The 22,620-nt window shown below is 36.2% G+C and overlaps 1 protein-coding gene across 1 annotated transcript; it reads left to right on the top strand.

The window, feature by feature from the left end:
• The first annotated feature begins 18,971 nt into the window (after positions 1-18,971).
• LOC140814964 (cytokinin dehydrogenase 6-like) lies at positions 18,972-21,390 on the top strand. Its single transcript, XM_073174059.1, has 5 exons — positions 18,972-19,914; positions 20,001-20,128; positions 20,225-20,485; positions 20,567-20,829; positions 20,916-21,390. The coding sequence occupies exons 1-5, from the start codon at positions 19,296-19,298 to the stop codon at positions 21,235-21,237; spliced, it is 1,593 nt and encodes a 530-aa protein (XP_073030160.1). The 5' UTR covers positions 18,972-19,295; the 3' UTR covers positions 21,238-21,390.
• Positions 21,391-22,620: the final 1,230 nt, after the last annotated feature.

Raw genomic sequence — 22,620 nt, 5'->3', positions numbered from 1 at the left:
TAGGGGACTGATATCAGTTTAGCCATGAAATTCACTAACGTGCTCAGTCCTTACTAATTCTGATTTCTGTTCTGAAACCTGTGATTTCTGAATTCTGATTTCTGTCCCAAAAATAAGAGTTTTCTGTATATTATGGTATTACTGTTTCTGTTGAAAACTATTTCGAAAACTGTGAGTTATTCTCGCCCCCGCTTACTGAGTGACAATCATATCACTCACCCACCAAACCCATCTCAGATAAGAACGAGGAAGAATTGTTAGAAGAAGAGGAGCAACATCAGTTTTGGGGCTGGTGATGAAGAACGCCATCTTAGTTCTGATTTATATTTTATTTTCCGCTGCATCTGATCAGACATTGTATTTTCTGGTTTTACATTTCCGCTGTAAAACATTTATCACTGAGTTTGTATCAGACAACGATCATTATGAATAAAAGACTGGTTTCTGAATTTTGTGCTTCTGAGGCTTGTTGTTTTCGAATGTAAATTTGAGAGTAACGCCGGTGTCAACCAACCCCCGTCTCGGGGCGTGACAGTTGGGATGAATAATACTTTAAGATTTATTCGGAAATCTTTAATATGTTTTGACAATTTTCAAGTTGTTAAGATGTATTCTTCAACGATTAGACTTACTCAACCACTTGTTGTAAAACAAGTGTGCAAACGATTCGGTTATGCTAGTGATAAACACAACGGTTGTCAATTTAACAAGAAATGGTCTGAAAATTTTAATGAGCAAAAATGTGAAATTGCGTAAGTAGAGGACACATAAATTTTTTATGGATGTTCGAAGATAAAACTTTTACGTCATTCTTTCTTCCACTTAAGAAGATTTTCATTAAAAGACTTGGCTTTATAACGTATTTTAACAACCACTTCAATTAGGACTTATCATATTGCCTAGACTGAAACTCTTAGTAATTACTTTACAAAGCCTCAATATTTAAGAATTTTCGATTCACAAGCAACACACTAAATAATAATGATGACCCAATAGTTAGCTTTGTAACAGATTGACTTGGTTGATGTAGCACATATCAATCTTTGCAGATCTGATATGAGTGTGCTTTGATTGAGCAGTATGAAAGTAAAACTCCTAAGTATGCTAAAAAAATCTTGAAATATGCAAACTCTTGTTTTCTTGAAAATTTCAGCGATTTAAAAATAGTTTTAGTAGTCTTCTTCTATGAGATGTACTACATATATATAGTAGAATGCTTCAACGGTTGAAATCTCTTTCCAAATCATACGTATTGTTTCATGACAATATGGACATACTCCATACTTGTGATTAAATGCTCAATAATGTTATCTTAACTTTAAGTTTATGCCTTTGACAAAGCTGACATACCATATCTGAATATAGTAGCTTCTTGTCATTTCGGAATTTGGTAGGATAATGTGTGATATTTCTATATTGAGCTTTCAACTGAACGACTCAAAATGAACCATCCTTTTGGGAATCATCAATGCTCAGCTTTCTGTAGTGTGGTTGAAAAACAACGGTTTGAACTCATGCAACACATTCAATAGTTTGGATCAGTTACTTGTCAGATTATGTCTTGCAATTGGACTTAAATAAAGTTCAACAGTTTGATTTCTAGATCGAACAGCTTGAACTCCTAAAACGACTTGAAAATATCCAACGGTATGAAAAACCTGTTTTACAATAAAATGAGCTGTTCGATCCTAAATAGATTGATACTATTTATTTTGTCAATCATCAAAACTTAAGAGTAATAAAAATATTTTAACAAATTTCTCATTTTTGATGAGGACAAAACTAAGCTGGAAAGATATAAAATCAGTTATAAAAATATGTAAGATAATAACGATGAATTGTATTTCATTGAGAGAATAAAATGACAATTTTACAAATATATAAATTTGAAAACCTACTACAAAAAAAATCCTATGTTCTACAACTTGAACTGCAACTACTACCTCATCTTCTTTTTCGCTTTTCTTTTTGCCACCTCCAATCTTCTCCAAATTTATCCCTTTGTGTTGTTCTTTTATACTTCTAGTCTAGACTGAAGGCAACACCTTCCAGCCAACACTTGTTTAACGTCTTTGTGTCAAAGACTATACACACAAGTTTAATGTCTTTGTGCAAGACTTACTAAGCTATTCAATAAGCTCAACTCTCTGTATTTATGTGAGTTATTGTGTGTGCGTGTGTGAGAACGATCTACGAATACAATACGAAAGTGTTCTTACACACTGATGGAATTGTGCTTCTAATCTAAGCTGATAAAACTTTGAAGTGTTCCCTCAAATCTGGGCTGATTGCTTCTTGTAAACCGATATGCGTTGAGCGTGCCCTTCTCTATTGATTTTCACAGTTGTATATTTTTCCACACACTTGTATATTGATGATCTTGGTCTGATATTTATAGTGGCAATGAGACCGTACACCAAGACTCATCAAATATGTTCGTTACAATTTGAATTCGTTCCTCGAAATATGTCTGTACTTTCTGACAGTCATTCTGGAACGTTTTGGCTTTAAGCTCTGCTGCAAGCCTGCAACGTCCATTATTGTTCTTTGACTGGACAAAAGCTTTTCCTCAATACGCAAAACTGGATTCCATTTGAATAAGCTTGTCGTGTTCAGCAAACTGATTGATTCCTAACTGATGCTATGAACTGGTTAGTTAAACTGATCTTGAACTGGTTTGGTGAAATCAGTTGGCTCATCATTTTAATTGATTTCACTGCTTCAATTGAACTGGTCAGTTGGGAAATTCATCAGTTGGCCGGGCTTCTGAAGGTTTTCTGCTGAACTAACTATCAGTTGGACAATCAATTGAACTGGTCTTTGATATATCAGTTGAACTAATTCAGTTTGGGCAATCAGTTGGCGCTTTCAGTTTTACTTCTCGATAACTTCAGTTTTGGTCGATAACTGATCAGTTTCAGTTTCTGCGCATTTAGGTAAATTAATTAGAAAAAAAATTACAAGTTTTGTTAAAATCAAAATCAAGATTGTGAACATGAAATGTTCCAACAATAACAAGTGGTTTTGACTCCTTCTGTGCAAAATAACTTATCTAGACCCGCAGTCCTCCACATAGCTCTTGTTATGTCCAACAAGGTTGTATTCATCCGCTCCACCACCACATTCTATTGAGGTGTGTAAGTCTTCGTGAACTGTCTTTTGATGCCCTCATGATGGCAAAATGCATAATTTTCATCACTAGTGTATTCTCCTCCATTGTCAGTCATCAGACACTTGATTTTCTTTTCAGAATCAAGTTCAACCTGCACTTTGAAATACTGGAAAACATTTGATTTCTTCTTGATTGAATACACCTAACATCCCCAAAAGAAAGCATCAATGAACGAGATAAAGAATCTCGCTCCTCCTAGAGATATAACCGGTGCTTGTCAAACATTCGAATGAATTAGCTCTAATATGCTTTTACTTTTGGAATTAGAAGTGCCAAACTTTAATCCGTGTTGTTTACTGGTACCACAATACTCACAAAAGGGTAATGACACTTTTGTAAGTCATGGCAGCAACTTCCGTTCTGAGAAAATTTTCAACCCTCGTTGTAACGTCCCGAAAATCGGAAAGTCCACATGAACCACATGCATACAAATTATTAAATTTCTTTGGTATTTTATTAAATTCTTTTAAAACATAAAATGTATGTAAATTGTGTTTAATTATTTTTATGCATTTTATGCATAACTATTGATTGGTAGAATTTATTTCATGAAATTTTTAAAGGTTCATGCATTATAGATTTTTAAGTTGCATTTCGCTCTCGAACGAGGAACGGAGGCCGATGAATTATCAGAAAAGTTATTTTATTACATGATAAATTTATTAATTAATTTAAGATGTTTTAAAGGTAATTTTCAAGAATTGGGTTTTTTGGGGTATTTTACCCGCATGATTTTAATTTTTAACGGTACGCAAATTTTAGCGAATCGAAGAACTTCTTGAGGGTTCGGCTTATATTTTCAAAATCTTTACGACACGAAATATTTTTCGGAAATGTGTTTGAATTTAATAGGCATAATTTTTAAGCTTATTGAAGTTAAATATCTTTTTAAACTTTTAATTAACAAAGAAGGGCCCATTAACCTAATTATTAACTATTTAATTGTTGTATTATTTGCTACCCCACACCTATTTAACCTTGCACCAATCGACACCTTCCCCTCCACCATTATTTCTTTTCGGTTTCAGCATCTCAAAGAAGCAACCCATCGGCCATAGCTTATTCTTGCTTGGGAATTTCTCCGACGCTCCCCGTTGCTCATTTCTTCATCTTCTTGCATAGGAAACATCATCAGGCACGCATTGTATCATTATTTCTGCATCATTCATGTCGTTTACTGTTGGGTGTATGCATTTGGATGGGAATTTTCGATCTAGATTAGGACACGAAGGATTTTCGGTTTGCATGAGTTTATTGCTTCTTATTTGTATTGCTTCTCACGTTTTCTGAATTGTGGTGCAAGGGGCTGCTGTGTTAGGAGGGCAAAGGGCTGTACAGATCGTGATTTATGAGACTTAGATGCTGGTGTGTGCAGCGGGGTCGAGATCTGTGAAATTGAGGGGGGCCGATCGGATTTTTGTGGTTTGTGCGAGATGAGGCGCTCGATCGTGTTTCCCGTGGTTCAGCTGCGCGAGGACATTCTCCAGCCCTGGAGGCCTGGACCAGACCCTGGTGGGTCTAATTCAGGGTCTGGAATGGCTCGAACCATGCTGGAAACGAGGGAATGAGCGATCGAGCTAGGGAGAGACGAGTTGGTCTCGGTAGGGCCTTGTGGGTGTTTCTCGGTTCCTAGCTGTTAGTAAAGTGTATGGGGCTGGTGGCTTGGTTCTGATGGGTGCCTTAGGGTCTGGTCTAGGTCTGTGGTAGGCTGCTTCAGGGCTGGTGCCATCGGGGTAGGCCAAGACGTGAGTTTTTGGGAAGGTGAAGGTAACGGAGTGCAAATAAGGAAGGGCCGAAATGTCTTGTAATTTTCTGGAATTCAGCCATGAGTTTAGGGGCTGGAATTGTTGGTTTACAGTAACATTATAGTGTTTTTAAGTTATGGTAAAAAGTTGGGAAAAATTTGGTTGAGTTTCGAGGCGATTTGGGTTAAAACCGGGACTCCGGTCCAAGTTTAAAAACGAATTAGATAAGCTATGATTTTGGCTCGAGTTTACATCTAGGAAAGCTTCTAAAAATGTTTTGGGACGTTTTAAAGAGTTTGGTATGCTTCGGGTCAATTTTAGAGATCCATGGGTGAAACGATAACTTTCGGGTTTCTAGGGGCAAAATGGTCATTTTGCACCCAGGGTGAGATTTTGGTCCTGGCAGCACCCTGAGCACAAATTTATGATATTTTAAATGTTTATGTATCTTTTTTGTGATTTTTACGCAATTATGATAAATACGTTGCATGCTTGGTTTAAAGGAAAAGTTACGCATATGTATGTTTTTATTAAGTGGTGAAAATGATGATATTTTTAAATGATGAGAATTGTTTGTGACTGACGATATATATGTATACGATGACATGAGATATGATGAGCTGAGGCCCGAGCTCAGTGGGCGGGTAATGTTGTCGCTGATGTCCCCCCACCGCCGGGTACCACGGTTTTATAGATGGATCTATCGAATAAAGCTGATACGATAGAGCTGATACGAAAGTCACAACTAATGAACTGAATTCAATATAAAGAAAATGTTTAAGTTTATGATGACACGATGAGCTGTCTTGACACGTATATGATGATATGAGATTACATGATTTGACACGACACGTTTACGAATATAATGATAGGAGATGACATGCTTTGACACGATATGATTTTTACACAACACGTTTACGTTATGATTTTAAGTTCGTGAAATATATGTTGAGTATGATACTTTTCACTATTGTGTGCTATGTATATGTACTTGTTATTCCTGGTACAGGTGTGTTGAGTCCTTAGACTCACTAGGCGTGTGTGTTGCAGGTGAGCTTCATGATGAGGAGACTGGAGGTACCGAACTCTGAGTAGGCAGGCCTGGTTCGGCGACACGACCTGAGGACCGCATGTTTTCCGCATTATAATTTATGAAATTGAAAGGAGATGAATGTTTTTATACGTGATTATTTTAAGATTTTTATTCGTTTATGTTTACGTATGATTTTGGATGAGTTTAAGCTTTTTAAAAAAATATGTTCCGCACTTTTAAAAATGAGTAGATGTTTCACTCGTTCTGATATATGCCCGAGCTTTCTATCCCATAACATTTTCAATTCTTCTCTTGAACTAATTGATGCAACGGCTAGTTTTAGCACTTTGTGTGTTTATCCAAAAAGTAAATACATATTTGTAGCAAATTTTTCCGTTTTCATAACAACAAGCGCACTCTTGACAATTTTCATGTTCTCGTTTTCTATACGAGTTTTGCACCCGATATCATTCAATTGCTCGAAGGAATTTTTCTTCAGTCCCTACATATGTCGTACCTCATGTATGGTGTGAATAGTGCCATAAACATTTTTATTTTGACAGTACCAACTCCAAAGATTTCTAAGGTATTATCATTTCCAATGAATACAGATCTTCGTGAGACTGGTTCATAATAATCAAACCATTCTCTACGAGACTTCATGTGCCACGTCGCTCCTGAATCCATAATCCATGTGTAACAAAATTTGTGCCTGCCTTCTGAAACTGTTGTTGTTTCACTGAATAATAATTCATCACCGCCTGAAGTATTAGCCACATTTCCTTGAGAAATCTTCTCGATACTCATACATTCTTTCTTGAAATGACTTTTACCGCCACATTTAAAGTAGTATATATTTTTCTTCTTACTTCTCGACTTTGATTTAACTCGCCTTTGGCTCCCACTAGAGTCACGGTCCATAAATCTTTATCTTATCAGCGGTAAAGCATCTGCCTGCTTCGAACTTACCACATAGCTTCCTTATCTTGAGCCGAATTTCTTCTCCGAGAACCGCAATTAAAGAACCCATAAGAATATTGTTGGTTAAGTTGATCATATGAATCTGGCAGACTTTGAAGTCGAAGTTCCGCGTGTTCAATTTCCTCTATTTTATGCCCCATTGAAGTGAGTTGGGAAAATAGAGTATTTAGTGTGTTGATATGGTCGGTCATCGATGAGGATTCCGTCATCCGAAGAGTATAAAACATTCTCTTTAGGAAAATCTTGTTGTGTAGTAACTTAACATCGTACATCTTTGTCAGGGTATCCCAAATAAATTTTGTTGTTTTTATCTCAGAGATACTTGAAAGTATTTCGTCTACTATAGACAAGTATAAATTGGAAACAAAATTATCATTAATCTTATTTCACTTTCCATTGTCCGTCATTTCCACCGATCTATCTCCAATAGTTGCCAATCAATTTTTTTTTTTTAAAGCTGCTTGTATCTTTATTTTTCATAACATAAAATTGCCTTCATTGAACTTTGTTATCTTGTACTTGCTCGTCGTTATATCTATAACAATTTAATAGACCGGACAAAATAATCATGTCTTAATAAAAAATCTTAAAAATCTTTTTATGATGTGGAAGATCGGTTTAGACTGCAACCACAGAGCATACTCAGAATTTTAAGAAATTTTAAACCAATACTCGGATACACTTGTTGGTCCCACGAGCGACAACATGAAATAATAATATGAAAATAAAGAATAAATTGGACACTGATATTTACATGAAAAATTAAAAAAAAATTCAGGGTAAACCATGGACAAGATGGAAATAATTTCACTATAATATTTTATAATGTACAATCGCTCACTGTGTTTCTAAAGAGAACATACACTCTCTTAATACACGAGAATAAACACTTCACAAATATTATAAAACTAAGAACTGAAATGCTATAAGATGAGAGAAAAATCGATGAAAAGATACTTGAATTATGAAAGAATCATCTATTTAACGCATGAATGATTAGCACATTTTCATTATCTGAATCAAATGCTAATTTATTTTTTCCACTACAAAAGATTATTTGAATTTTCCCCATAATTAATGTGACTTTTATTACCTTTGCCGACAAAAAGTCTACACAAGCAAAATCTAATAATAAAGTCAAAAACCAGTCTAAATCTGATAATCATTAAGCAATGGATTTTGGTGGGTGACAATACCAGTTAATTAGGTGGTCCAACCTTAGTTTGAATGCGACGAATGTCCCACAAATTATTTACAGGAAATTCTGTACCTCAAAGCGAATCCATTTGCCTTTCACAATTAATACCAATGTCTTCAATACCAATGAAAAATAAGTCATGCAAAAATCGAAAATAGAATTACATTTGGTTAATTTGTCAATTCGTATCTATCAAGCACCAATTAATAAATTATTACATACCTCGTATAATTTTTTTGATTTTTCCTAAATTTTATAATGTATAAATGTTGATAATATCTTGTTTCACAACAGATTACAAAAAAAAAACCATCTATGAGGTGTGTCCAACTTAGTGGAACAAGTAAGCGTTTGATCAATAATCAAAAGTTCGATTCTTCTTACTAACATTTTCTTTGGACGAGTCTGTCTTCATGCAACAATTTAAAAACATCTCCCCAAGCATATTCAAAAAACTTGTCCAAATCGTCCAAGTATGAGAAAATTAACATCGGCGTGACGTAATTACCAATAGGAAAACAAATAAAATATAAAACCTGATAAAATCATCAACAAAAATGCTCGAATCGTTATCAGCTAATTCAAAAAATTTTGCGACTATCACACTATTATTAACGATTTGCATCTTTACTCAAAAATATTGTTCAAGGAACTCTAAACCAGTCTTAATATCATCTCTAATATTAATATTTTCATTTTTCATGGCTATTTCTACAAAAAAAAATAATAAATTATTCACCAACAATTCCAATTTTTTTTTTAAAAAATCTAATAATATTAATAGAACAAACGAAAAAATTACAAAATTGGAGCAAATTCCCTGAGAATTGGAGATTTTTTCCATGACAACGAGTATTGATTCTAAATTTCTCAAATACAAACACACGAGACAACCTAAAATATGAGTATCGTGAAATGATATCAACTGAAAATGTAAAGCGGTGCATAAAATACACTTCATGCACTAAACAGTGAAATTTATGGTTCAAACCCTGGAAAATAGGTCGAACGAGAAGAAATCGAAAAATATCTGCCCTAAATCACAAGTTATCTAAGCTACAGAGAAGCAAACTCATCAAAATGAACTGAAAATTTTGAACCATCACGAGTATTTTTTCAATAAAGGTGAAGGAGAACTTCACGCTTCGTTGTTTGTGTTGGGTCCTCAGTAGGCATGCTTAACAGACTGGTTTGGGCCGGAACCGACCCGGAACCGGTCCGTTAAGCCCAGAACCGGATCCGGTATGTAAGAACCGGACCGTATCCGGAAACGACCCGGAACCGGACCCATAACCCGGAAACCGAATTTTTTTTAAAAATAAATAAAAAAGGCCGTTTGGTGCAACCGTTGGCCCAAAGGCTGCAATTGCAGCAGCCGTTAGCACATTTCAGTAGCCGTTCAACGGCCGCTGAAATGTCCAAATTTTTTTTTTATTGTCAATTTGCAGATATATTTTTTTTAATCCCCAAATTCACCTATAAATATAAGTCATTTTTAACATTTCACATATCAATTTTCTCTCAACTTTTCATTTCTCTACAATCAATATATTTCTTTGCTATCATTTCTCCAAATATATTCAAATAATTGTGTTATAATTTTATTTATAATCGAAATTATTTTTATTTTTATTTATTTATTATTTCTCAACTTATTCATATAAATAATTTGAATTTTAATGGCATCATTTTCAAACCGTCGTGGTGATGGTGGCGAATACACTCCCGACTTTGATGAACATTTTGGCTACATCCCCGACTTTGATGAAGTCGAACCTGGCCACGAGGATGAAGAAGCCAAGGAAACTCCCCAACAAAGATTTAGGGACACCATCGTCTACTCAAGCAAGCAACACAATGTCAACGAGCACGACGACAGCTCGTGCAAAGCGAAGCAAAATTTGGGATCACTTTGATATTGAACAACAAGGTACGAATAACTCTTTTGCAGTTTGTAAAATTTGCAAAACGAGGTATTCTTACAAAACGGGTGGTGGTTCCGGTGGTACCGGCACTTTGAAAAAACATTTAGTTAATGTACATAAACTTGACCCTGATACGCTACAACCCTTCGGTAGGGAACCAACACAACAACAAATTAATCCTTCAAGTGGTAAAGCTTTCACAATTACAAAAGAAATTTCTCGGAAAGCCATCGTAAAGTTTGTTACCAAATGTTGTCAACCTTTTATAATAGCTGAACAAGAAGATTTTGTTGAATTTACTAGTACTTACTATTCAACCTGGTTTTCACAATATTTCTAGGCACACACTTAAGAAATATTGTTTTGATATTTATAAAGAATATAAAGAAACACTAAAATCACATCTTTCAAATATCTCTTGTAGAGTTAGTTTGAAAACTGATATTTGGACTAATTTAAAATATGAATCATATCTTGTTGTTACATGTCATTGGATTGATGAAACTTGGACAATGCAAAAAATAATTTTAGCCCTAGATCATTTAGAATCATCTCACAACGCATAGACTATAGCTAGATATGTTTTAAATGTTGTTAAGATTTATAACATGCAAAATAAAATAATGTCGATAACGTTAGATAATGCAAGTGTCAATACTTTTGCAATTAAATATCTTAAAGATTCACTAACACCAATTTTAGAAGGTAATTTGCTTCATGTTAGATGTGTGTGTCATATTATCAACTTATGTGTTAAATGTGCATGTGATGAGCAAATGTCCACTGTAGTAGAAAATTCAAATTATGTGGGAAATTATTACGTGAAAGAAGATAAGGACGTGACTGGAAAACACTAGTCGAATCAACCGTAATTAAATTTAAAAAATTTCCTCTTCCTATTGAAACTAGATGGAATTTTTTATATCACTTGCTTCATACTTTATTACGTTTTCAGGATTAAGTTACTCCATATTATAATAATATTGCGGCACAATCTTTAATGTCAACTAATGATGATCGGAATATTTTGAGTAAATGTGTTTCTTTGTTAGAAATTTTTAAAAAAGCAACCGAAAATTTTTCTGGCATTAACTACCCTACTTCAACCATGTTTCTACATTTGCTTTTCAATATGTTTGATAAATTTATTGAATATCGCGATGATTCTATTATGCGTGATTTTGTCTCAAATATGGAAAACAAAATTTTAAAATATTGGGAAACTATCCCAATTGTGCATGGTTTAGCAACATTACTTGATCCTACTCAAAATCAAGGAGGATTAGACGTGTTTTTTTAATATTATGATAAATTTCTTCGGAAGAATATTGACGATCAAAAGAAGTCAATCATACATTTTCTCTAAGAATTGTTTGATTTGTATGCTAGTGAACAATGTGATGAACCGAGTGCGCAGCCGGAAGAGATGCCGACATATAAAAGCAAAATTGGAGCACTGAACTTCTTTTAAAGTTTGAAACGACAAAAGTTCAAAGAAAAATCGATGACAACAGCCAATTACAATGAGATCCAAATTTATCTAAGCCAATATATTGAGACTACTGATAATTTCGATGTTCTTGATTGGTGGAAAGTAAATTCTAAACTTTATCCAGTGTTAGCTGTAATTGCAAGAGATGTCCTACCCATTCAAAGTTGAAGTGTTGCTTCCGAATCAGTATTTTCAGTATGTGGAAGGATCATTGGTGAAAAAGAACTAATTTAAAGCCAGAAACACTTTCCATTCTAATATGCTTACAAGATTGGTTTGCAGCAGAAAAAAAGAATATGACCTTGTAGGGATTGAATAATAATTAGACAAATGTGGCAGTGCATTTTATCTTAAGAGTAGGTCTTTGTGAGACGGTCTCACGAATTTTTATCTGTGAGACGGGTCAATTCTACCGATATTCATAATAAAAAGTAATACTCTTAGCATAAAAAGTAATATTTTTTTATGGATGACCCCAATAAGAGATCTGTCTCACAAAATACTACCCGTAAAACCGTCTCACAAAAGTTTTTGCATATTTCTTAATTAGTCCTTGAATGAATGCTATATTCCATATTAAAAAGGCGAGCCTGATTTGCTTGTGTGTGTGTGTGTGTGTGTGTGTGTGTATATATATATATATATATATAAATCTCAAACGAGACAATGGAACATATATATATATATATATATATATATATATATATATATATATATATATATATAATCTCAAACGAGACAATGGAATATTGATTTCGGTTGGATGAAATTAAGTGGTAAAGGGGAAAAAGAATAATCGAGAGCCTTTGATTCCAATGGTTTGATGTAATCCTAAGTAGAATTATACCTTAGTAAGGCATAAATTTTGTACCAGTAGATTTTCTTTATGTATGGTGGAAAGATTCGTGGCGAACCTTGATTTAGGTGCAAATCTTGAATAGTACCATTATCGGGAACAAATCTTCCCCCCTAAAGAAAAAGACATAATATGATATTATTTGCATGAATAGTTAATGGTGGTAAATTATTAGCATTCATTGCTCGAACAAATAATGGGGCTTAATGCCAAATTGAAGATTGAAGAATTATTGCCTCGGAGTCGGATTTCAGTCCTTATGGATATAGTAAAAAAAACGACGTTGAAAATTTTCAGACGTAGCATAGAAAAATCTCTGGTATAATTAATAATAACTCCTTGATATTGATGAGTTGAATGGAGACCTATATCCAAAGACGAAAGTGGGAGACAAACTTTACAAGAATGTTGAAAGATTTGACAGGAGTTTATTCCAATATGCAAACACTGGACTATTTCCACAACATTTACCAAGTTAAAAAGTGGCGATCATGTTTCCCTTTTTTAAAGCACGATAATCCATGAAAGATTAAATATTTAAGATCTTTGCCATCCACGATTCCATTCTTGTTCTTTCGAGGAAATAATAATATCTATGAAATTATCATATCCCCATTCCCATCAGTGAATCTACCTCAATTACTGGTCCAAATTCATAGATTTAGTAAGTTTTAACCCAAAAAATAATAGTTAGCTAAGATGCAAGACATACCGCGTCATCCACGGTCAAATTTCACATATTGTTCGTATTCTGATCAATCGTCGGGATAATACTAAGGGCGTTGGTTCAATAGCTCTCTTATTCGTGAAACGCGCGTCTTAACAAAACATCATCTACTAGATCAAGAACTTCAACTATGACCAACATTATACCTTGTTCATGAATAAAATCTTTTAAGTTGCTCATATATTTATTGCACATTTAATGTGGAATAGAGTAGAACACGGGACTGTCAAAGATTGGAATGAAAAGAATTTTGCTCCACATTGAGCTAACTGAATTCTTTATTACCGAAGACAATACAACCAGTAGCTTTATATACAACCTTATTGAAGAGAAGAAGAAACTATTAAGCGAGCTAAGAAACTATTAAGCGTGCTTTTAATAGCATACAATAGAAACGTGTTTTTAGTACAATTAACACTCCCCCTTCAAGCTTGGTGTGATTTGAACAGCAAGCTTGAACTTGTATGTTCTTCAGGGTTGATGAAGATCACAGACACCTAGAAGTTCAAGTAGGTAGGCATGTTGAGTCTTCCCCAAACTTTTCGTGAAGATGTCACCTAGTTGTTGATGTGTAGAAACATATTTGGTGCAAATAAGACCCTCTTTGATTTTCTCACGAACCAAATGGCAATCAATTTCTATATGTTTCGTTCGTTCGTGATACACTGGATTGGCACCAATGTGAATGGCAGCTTTATTATCACAAAACAACGTCGCTGGGCCATGAATGCGAATTCCCATGTCTTGCAGGAGTCCAACAATCCAAATGATTTCACAAGTGGTGGATGCCATGGCACGATACTCCGCTTCGGCTGATGATCGTGAGACAGTATTTTGTTTTTTTGATTTCCAAGATAAGAGCGAACCCCCAAGTTTAATGCAATAGCCAGTGACTGAACGCCGAGTCATGGGACAAGCGGCCCAATCTGAATCACAATATGCTGTGAGAGATAAAGAATCAGAAGGCTTCAACAAGATGCCCTGGCCTGGATTTCTCTTAATATACTTAACAACTCGAATTGCCGCCGCCATGTGTGATGCCTTTGGTGCATGCATAAACTGGCTGAGAGATTGAACGGCATAACAAATATCAGGACGAGTTATTGTCAAGTATATCAGTCGACCAACTAAGCGTTGGTATTCATTCGGGTCATTTAGCAGAGTGTCTGCAGGAACACTTTGCCGTGCTTGCTGCATGCTAGAGTCAAGTTCATGACTGGTGAATTTCCTATTCTGCTCCATAGGAGTATCAAATGGCTTGGCTCCTGCTATACCCGTGTCAGCAATGAGCTCCAGAGCATACTTCCTCTGATTAAGGTAAATACCTTCTTTTGAGCGTGCAACTTCAATACCCAAGAAAAATTTTAGGTGTCCAAGATCTTTAAGCTGCAACTTGGAGTGAAGAAACATTTTCAGACGTTGTATTTCTGTCACACTGCTTCCAGTGATGACTATATCATCAACATACACCACAAGTAAGGTAATCGAAGCATTATCCTTTCTAAAGAACAAAGAGTGGTCATGTTGGGACTGACAGTAGCCGCATTCAATCATAACTGTTGAGAACTTCGCATTCCATTGTCGTGAAGCTTGTTTTAGGCCATACAAAGATTTTATCAACTTGCAGACTTTTCCTTCACCCTTAACTCTGTACCCTTGCGGAAGACTCATATAAATATCCTCATCCAAATTCCCTTGTAGAAACGCATTAGTGACATCCATTTGAAAGAGGGGCCAATTGTAGATCGCGGCTGTATTAAGAAGACATCGGATTGTCACAATTTTTGCTGTGGGAGAGAACGTGTCATGGAAGTCAATGCCTGGTTGTTGTGTGTATCCCTTTGCCACTAAACGGGCTTTAAATCTTTCGATACTACCATCTGAATTATGTTTAATTTTGTACACCCATTTGCATCCGATGGGTTTTACTTGTGATGGTAGATCCACAACTTCCCACGTGTGATTTATCTCCAAAGCATTAAGTTCTTCGTCCATAGCAGCACGCCACTTTGCATCAGTGACTGCCTCATGGTAGAATTGAGGCTCTTTGACCGATGATATGGCTGCTAAGAAAACTTGGTATGACTTGGAGAATTGGCTATATGTAAGATGGTTAGCTAAGGGATGTATACAAGTGTTAGGTTGAGGTTTGTGAGGGAGGGAACAAGCATAATCTTGCGTCCAGATTGGAGGAACAATGGTCCGAGTAGACCTGCGTAGTGGTATGCTTGAAGGTACAGGAGTAGGTGTAGATGATTCATTCAAAGGAGAGACCATTGCTGGCTCTTCACTGACCAGCAAAGGATCTATTTCATGAGATGATGAATTAAAAACAGGAAGTGATTGGCTATTGACCGCAAATGGAAAGATGTGTTCATGGAACACCACATCTCTGGACATTGAAATCTTTCTTGATTGAAGGTTAAGAACTTTGTACCCCTTTTGTACGCTAGAGTAACCTATAAAAACACAAGGCATGGCTCGAGGGGAAAACTTGTGGCTTATAGGCAGCACAGAGGCATAGCATAAGCATCCAAAGGTTCTCAGATTATTGAAGAAGGGAGGCTTATGAAACAACAATTCAAAAGGAGACTTATTCTGCAGTAGTGGTGTAGGGGTTCTATTGATTAGATACACCGCAGTTAACACACAATCTCCCCAGTATTTGAGGGGCACAGATGATTGAAATCGAAGGGCACGGGCCACATCAAGTATATGCCTATGTTTCCTTTCCACTACCCCATTTTGTTGTGGTGTGTAGGGGCAAGAACTATGATGTATTACCCCCAAAGAGGAAAAAAAGAGCTGACACTCATTTTTAAAAAAATCAGTGGCATTATCTGTTCGAATGGCTCGAATTTTTTTGGAAAATTGATTGCTAACCATGGCAAAGAATAGTCTAATCAATCTCAGCACGTCCAACTTAGAGTGCATGAGGTATACCCATGTTCCTCTTGTAAAATCATCAACAATGGTAAGGAAATACCTTTCACCATTGTACGTGGGGGTATGGAATGGACCCCAAATGTCCATATGAACCAATTCGAAAGGTGAACAAGATTTGGACATACTGGCTTGTGGAAATGCCAACCTACTTTGTTTTGATATAGGACACACAGAGCAATGGGACAATGATTCATTTCCTTGTACAAAGGGTAACAATTGCATTCTTGATATAGACATGTGTCCTAATCTTTTATGCCAAGTGTCAATATTTACATTCTTACAAGAACTAGAAGCAGAACAAGAAAGCACCCTATCAAAGTTAGACAAAAAATGAGGGAAGATGGAACTATCCTTGGGAAGTGATTTCGAAATGGCCTTTGAGATGAAGTGATAGAGCCCATGCCTTTCCTTACCAATCCCCATTACACTCCCAGTCCTGAGGTCCTGAAATACACAAAAATGCGGGTAAAACGTGATAGAGCAATCATGGGTTTTTGTGAATTTGGACACGGATAGAAGATTGAATTGAAAGTTAGGTATGTATAAAACATGTTCAAGCTGGATGGATTTTGTTAATGGGGCTGAACCAATCTTGTTAACATTGGCTTTACCACCATTCGGCAGTCGTACTGTGCTAGTGGAATCTACCAAGGATTTAGAACCTTGCATTAGAGAGAGATCACCAATCATATGCTCATTGGCTCCTGTGTCGATAATCCATTCAGTATCAAAGGATTGTGAAACAATACCTGCCATATTCACCACTGGTGTGCAGTCATTTTGTGTGTTATTACTACCCAAAAGCTTCAGTATCTCAGCATATTGACTAGGAGTAAAGATTGGCGCGGCTTCAATTGGTGCATTTGGTGATGCTCTTTGTTCATCAGCATTGTTTTCTGCAACAAAGTTGGCATCTCCCAACGTTTTCCTGTGGTTCATATTGTTTTCTGTTGGCATCCTCTTATAGGTCATATTCTCTTTGTATTTGTGTGATCCCTTATTTGGAGCTTTATACAGCTTGTGCCATGGAGGATATCCAACAAGTTTGTAGCAATTCGCCTTGGTATGACCACTCATACCACAGTGGTCGCAATTTAAGTTTGGTTTCTCCTTCATGGAATGAATCACCCTGGTTTGATTAGTATAGAAGGCTGCAATCGGAGTTTCAACCGAGGACAGTGCTCTGTGAGATTCCTCCTGAGAGATTAGTGAAAACGCTTGTCCAACTGTAGGTAATGGACTCATCATCAAGATCTGGCTCCTTATATTCATATAACTGTCATTAAGTCCCATAAGGAACTGAAGCAGCCTTTGCTGTTGCTCATGCTCCAAATATTTCCGAGCAGTAGTACACTCACATGAAGGCAAAATGACTAGAGCTGAATACTCATCCCAAAGTTGCTTAAGCCTACAATAATATGTTGAGATAGTGCTATTACCTTGGGTCAGACGTCCTATTTCTCGATGCAACGAGAAAATTCGCGAACCGTTGATCTTATCGAATTGTTCCTTCAGATTAGACCAAACAGATGAAGCATCGGTTGCATAGACAATTCCACCGAAAATTTCCTTTGATACCGTGTTCATTATCCACGACAAAACAAGTGCATTGCATCTTTCCCATTGTAGTGAAGTTTGGCTATCAGCTGGAGGTCTGCAACAGCTTCCATCAATCAATGCGATTTTGTTCTTAGCTCGAAGCGCAATCAGCATTGCTCTGCTCCAAATACCATAGTTATCGACGCCAATCAACGGATCATTGACTAAATTGATGCCCGGTGTATCTGACGGATGAATGAAAAGCGGATCGTTGAAATTATAATTGTTCGCCATCAGTTCGTCGGAGAGAGGATTGATCGAACAATTGAATTGAAAAAAAAGAAGCCCTAGGAAAGAATCCTATGGCTCTGATACCATGTCAAAGATTGGAATGAAAAGAATTTTGCTCCACATTGAGCTAACTGAATTCTTTATTACCGAAGACAATACAACCAGTAGCTTTATATACAACCTTATTGAAGAGAAGAAGAAACTATTAAGCGAGCTAAGAAACTATTAAGCGTGCTTTTAATAGCATACAATAGAAACGTGTTTTTAGTACAATTAACAGGGACACATTGTGATGGTCCAAAAACAAATTTAAGGCCTCAAAAATGGAAGAAGGAACATTCATTGAGATATCATTTGGCAATAAAAATGAGGCCCCAAAGAGAGAGTGAACTCGATAGTGTATTTATTCAAAATCCTCGTGTTGCGAGCCATGCCTGAGATCATAATCCAAAGAAGAATCTGTCAGTCCCTCTCCCTCTCATCCAATCTGGATTTTAGATACGCGGATAGCTGTCAGATTTTACACAACAATGGAATAAAATCAGCAAATTCCTAGTCATCAAGAACAGAAGTGGATAACAGTACAGGTAAATATTCTGTTATGTTACGATCCATGAAATGAGATTCTGCACAATTGTCTCAACGACTGTTCCAATGCCCACATGTTTGTATTTAGACATGGTCATGTGATCTTCTAATCGTCATACTTTTTAAAATATTCGAGTTATTTTATTATTCTCTGCTATAGTTTTTGGTAGACACGAATGTTTTATCACAAGTACATCATTATTTGAATAATATCGTTACTATAATCTCGAGATGTTAGATTTCATGTATATATACTGTGCAGATGGATGAAATTTAATTATGGGAGGAAATAGTTGAAAACAACAATCATATATGATGTATTTTGTCACTGCCTATGCCTATACAATATATCAATCAAAGCACATACTGAGTTATTTTTTACATGACGTTTCAATCAAAACGTTGCGTTTTAGTTGCTATTTAACACTTAACTTTCAAGCTTGGCTCTCCAAATTAAGTTCAAACACATTCAATCAATGGCTATATTTGACATAGTAAATGAGGAAATGATGAAGTCAAGTCTTACATGGATAGGAAGGATGGAAATATGGTGGGAACTGTGACAAAGCAAGATCTATAAAATCTTTCTTTCGTCTAACATTTTTTCCCCTCGATACGTAATTGATTCTCTTGCAAACTATTGAAAGACCCCAAAAGGAATAAAAAGATCTTGAAAATCACCCATTTGGCTTCACTCTCTCAACTCTAAGCTCTCATTAAATTCCATCCTCAACAATATAATATCAATCAGACATCAAAATCCATATCTTCCCATATTTTGAACTTCTAAAACCAAAGAAACATGAATCATCCATCCATGTCTTTTGTGAAACACAACAACATTCTAATGAGAAGAAGCTTCACAATCTTATTAGTGTGCTGCATGGTGATCAAACTAAGAATCTGCATCTCTAGCATCCCGTTTTCACTGAGGACGATCCATGTCCACGGCCATTTTAGTTTCCACGGTAACGAATTCGCAGCAAGAGATTTTGGAAACCAGTACCATATCCTCCCACTGGCAGTTCTGCACCCTAACAAAGTATCTGATATTGCTGCAACGATTCGGCATGTTTGGCAGATGGGTCCTAGTTCAGGGCTAACAGTTGCCGCTCGAGGCCACGGCCACTCAGTACAAGGCCAAGCACAAGCGCCACAAGGAATTGTGATCAATATGGAATCATTAACTGGTCGAGAAATACAAGTTTACCAGGGACAATTCCCTTACGTTGATGTCTCTGCAGGAGATTTATGGATCAATATTCTTCACGAGTGCCTGAAACATGGGCTGGCACCAAAATCTTGGACTGATTATCTACATCTTACCGTTGGTGGTACTTTGTCCAACGCCGGGATCAGTGGACAAGCATTTCGACATGGTCCCCAAATCAGTAATGTAAATGAGCTAGAAGTTGTGACAGGTTTGTAATCTAAATTTTGGATTATATCTTTCTTGTATCTATAAATAAATATTCGCTGAAGTTTTTGACTGAACTCGTGGATGCAGGAAAAGGAGAAGTACTAGTTTGCTCAGACGAGAAGAATGCAGACCTCTTTCATGGTGTGTTAGGTGGACTTGGCCAGTTTGGAATAATAATTCGAGCACGAATCGCTCTAGAGCCAGCGCCAAAGTTGGTAAAATCTCATAAACACTCTGAAAAAACTAACAACTAATCAAAATCGATCGTATTCGAGAACAGTTTAGTAAACTTTTAATTGAACTATTGACAGGTGAAGTGGATTAGAGTACTATATTCAGATTTTTTGACATTCTCCAGAGACCAGGAACGTTTAATATCCGCAGAAAACACGTTTGATTACATAGAAGGTCTCGTGATCATAAACAAGACAGGCCTAATTAACAACTGGAGATCTTCTTTCATCCCGGAAGAGCCAGAACAAGCCAGCAAATTTACATCAGATGGAAAGACACTTTTTTGCCTGGAATTGACTAAAAATTTCAACCCTGATGAGGCTGATAAAGTAGACCAGGTGAGGCATGAAAAAACATTTTGAATGATGGCCATTCGACTATCAAATTTCTGCAGATTTCATATTATGTGACTTTTGCAGGAAATTAAGTCCTTATTGTCTCCATTAAGCTACATTCCCTCAACACTCTTTGTTACCGAAGTCCCATACCTGACATTCCTGGATCGGGTCCATGCAGCGGAACTTAAACTAAGATCAAAAGGATTGTGGGATCTTCCTCATCCATGGCTCAATCTGCTTGTTCCTAAAAGCAAAATCAACCGCTTCGCGGAGGTTGTCTTCGGAAATATTTTGACCGAAACAAATAACGGCCCAGTCCTCGTCTACCCTGTGAATAAATACAAGTAACAGTCTCATCAAAAGAACTTATCCATTTACACAATCTCCCAAGTTCTTGCAGTCTCAGTCCGTGATTAAAATATTTTTTCAGGTGGGACAACCGAACTTCATTTGTGTTACCAGACGGGGAAATCTTTTACTTGGTGGCATTTCTTCCACACGCCATTCCCTTATCATCAGAAAACGATGGCTTAGAAAGCATCTTAATTCGTAACGAAAGAATTTTATATTTCTGTAAGTTCGAAAATTTAGGAGTGAAGCAATATCTGCCTCATTATACCACGCGGGACGAGTGGCGGGCGCACTTTGGTGCACGGTGGGGAGTCTTTGTACGGAGGAAATCAGCTTATGATCCTTTAGCAATTCTAGCTCCGGGGCAGAGGATTTTTCAGAAGTCCATGTCCTTGTTATGATAGGAAACCGTAGTCTAAATGGAAATTAAACAAAGAAACAACTGTTCATATCGATAAAGTCATCAGCAGCACAAATTTCTTCCACACATAATATTATTTATTAGAGGAGGTCCAGCTGCTACCGACTGTAATTGTTTAGGGGAAAAGAAAGAAGAAAATATAATGTATTTTGTTATATGAAGAGACAAATGGTTATCTCATCTAACAAATCTAAGTATACATGGATACAAAACAAGATAAAACTTCAAAGCTATTTTCGGTGTTCGAATTTGAATATGGTGCTAGTTATTGTCCATGATTTTGTGAATTGTGATGGTATATCGGGAACTGTTGGTTCGATAACATAAAGTTTGATCTTAATACGTTAATGGATGAGATGATCAAATATGTATGATATGTGTAATTATTTAATGTATTCCTGAGGAATTGTTTTGTAATATAATAAGTTATGGATTATGATTTGATTTAACTTTTGGGGGATTGTTTTTTTCCTCCTGATATGATCTGATCAGTGCCAATTATTTGACATTGAAAAATGTTAGTGTAATATTGTGAGGACATGTTATAATAATCATGATTTGCGTAATTAATATTAATTATTTAATCAACGGAAAAGAATTAAAAATTTGTTTTCGGGCCTGTAAAAATTTCGGCACTGCCACCTTATAAATTGGACATATCAGAAAATACAATACTCAAAATACGTCAATATACACCCTCAACAAACTCAAACACACAAACAAGTGTCGGCTAGGAACAACAACCACATCAAACTGTGTCATAGAGCCGACAAGACTCGATAACAACGTAATACAATCCCAAAAGACTCCAAATACATCATACAACTACATAGGGTATACCACGGTAAATGTATAAACTCCATAATACATAAATAAAATATACGAGAACTCAACAACTGAACTCTCACTAATATAACGAAAAATAACACGCGCTCACTCTCAAGGAGCTCTGAGACATCTATGTGCTTCCTCCTGAGAAGTCGAAGACGAACCACCTGCAACACATGTCATATCCACACAAAAAAGACACAGAAACACTCTCTCGGGAGGCTAGAACCCCAATACAAGACATCAAGAAATCACAAAGTATGACATAAAAAATACAATGAATGTCATGTATGAATGCAATGCAAGTACATATGCAAGATATCAGGAATCAAAGGATCGATATCGACAATCATAATATGCTTGAGTTAGTCCTATTTGGTTGAATATTTTATGTTCGCAATCTTGATTTTGATTTTAACTAAACTTGTTATTTGTTTCTAACAAGTTTATCTAGTGCACAGAAAATCTGAAACTCATCAGGTCCTGGACTGATCAGTCTCCGAGTCAAAACTGAAGCTATCGAGATGCCAACTGA

The sequence above is a fragment of the Primulina eburnea genome, chromosome 15 (assembly GCF_022965805.1).
Source record: "Primulina eburnea isolate SZY01 chromosome 15, ASM2296580v1, whole genome shotgun sequence".
In the NCBI taxonomy this organism is placed as follows: domain Eukaryota; kingdom Viridiplantae; phylum Streptophyta; class Magnoliopsida; order Lamiales; family Gesneriaceae; genus Primulina; species Primulina eburnea.
The sequence above is the reverse complement of the archived record's forward strand: the minus strand, read 5'-3'. Positions and strand labels throughout refer to the sequence as shown.

Excerpts from the sequence above, each read along its gene's own strand:
- LOC140814964 (XM_073174059.1), top strand. The coding sequence starts at position 19,296 with ATGAATCATCCATCCATGTCTTTTGTGAAACACAACAACATTCTAATG. Across the intron at positions 20,486-20,566 it reads AGGCTGATAAAGTAGACCAG|GAAATTAAGTCCTTATTGTC; the intron begins GTGAGGCATGAA and ends TGACTTTTGCAG. Across the intron at positions 20,830-20,915 it reads TACCCTGTGAATAAATACAA|GTGGGACAACCGAACTTCAT; the intron begins GTAACAGTCTCA and ends ATATTTTTTCAG.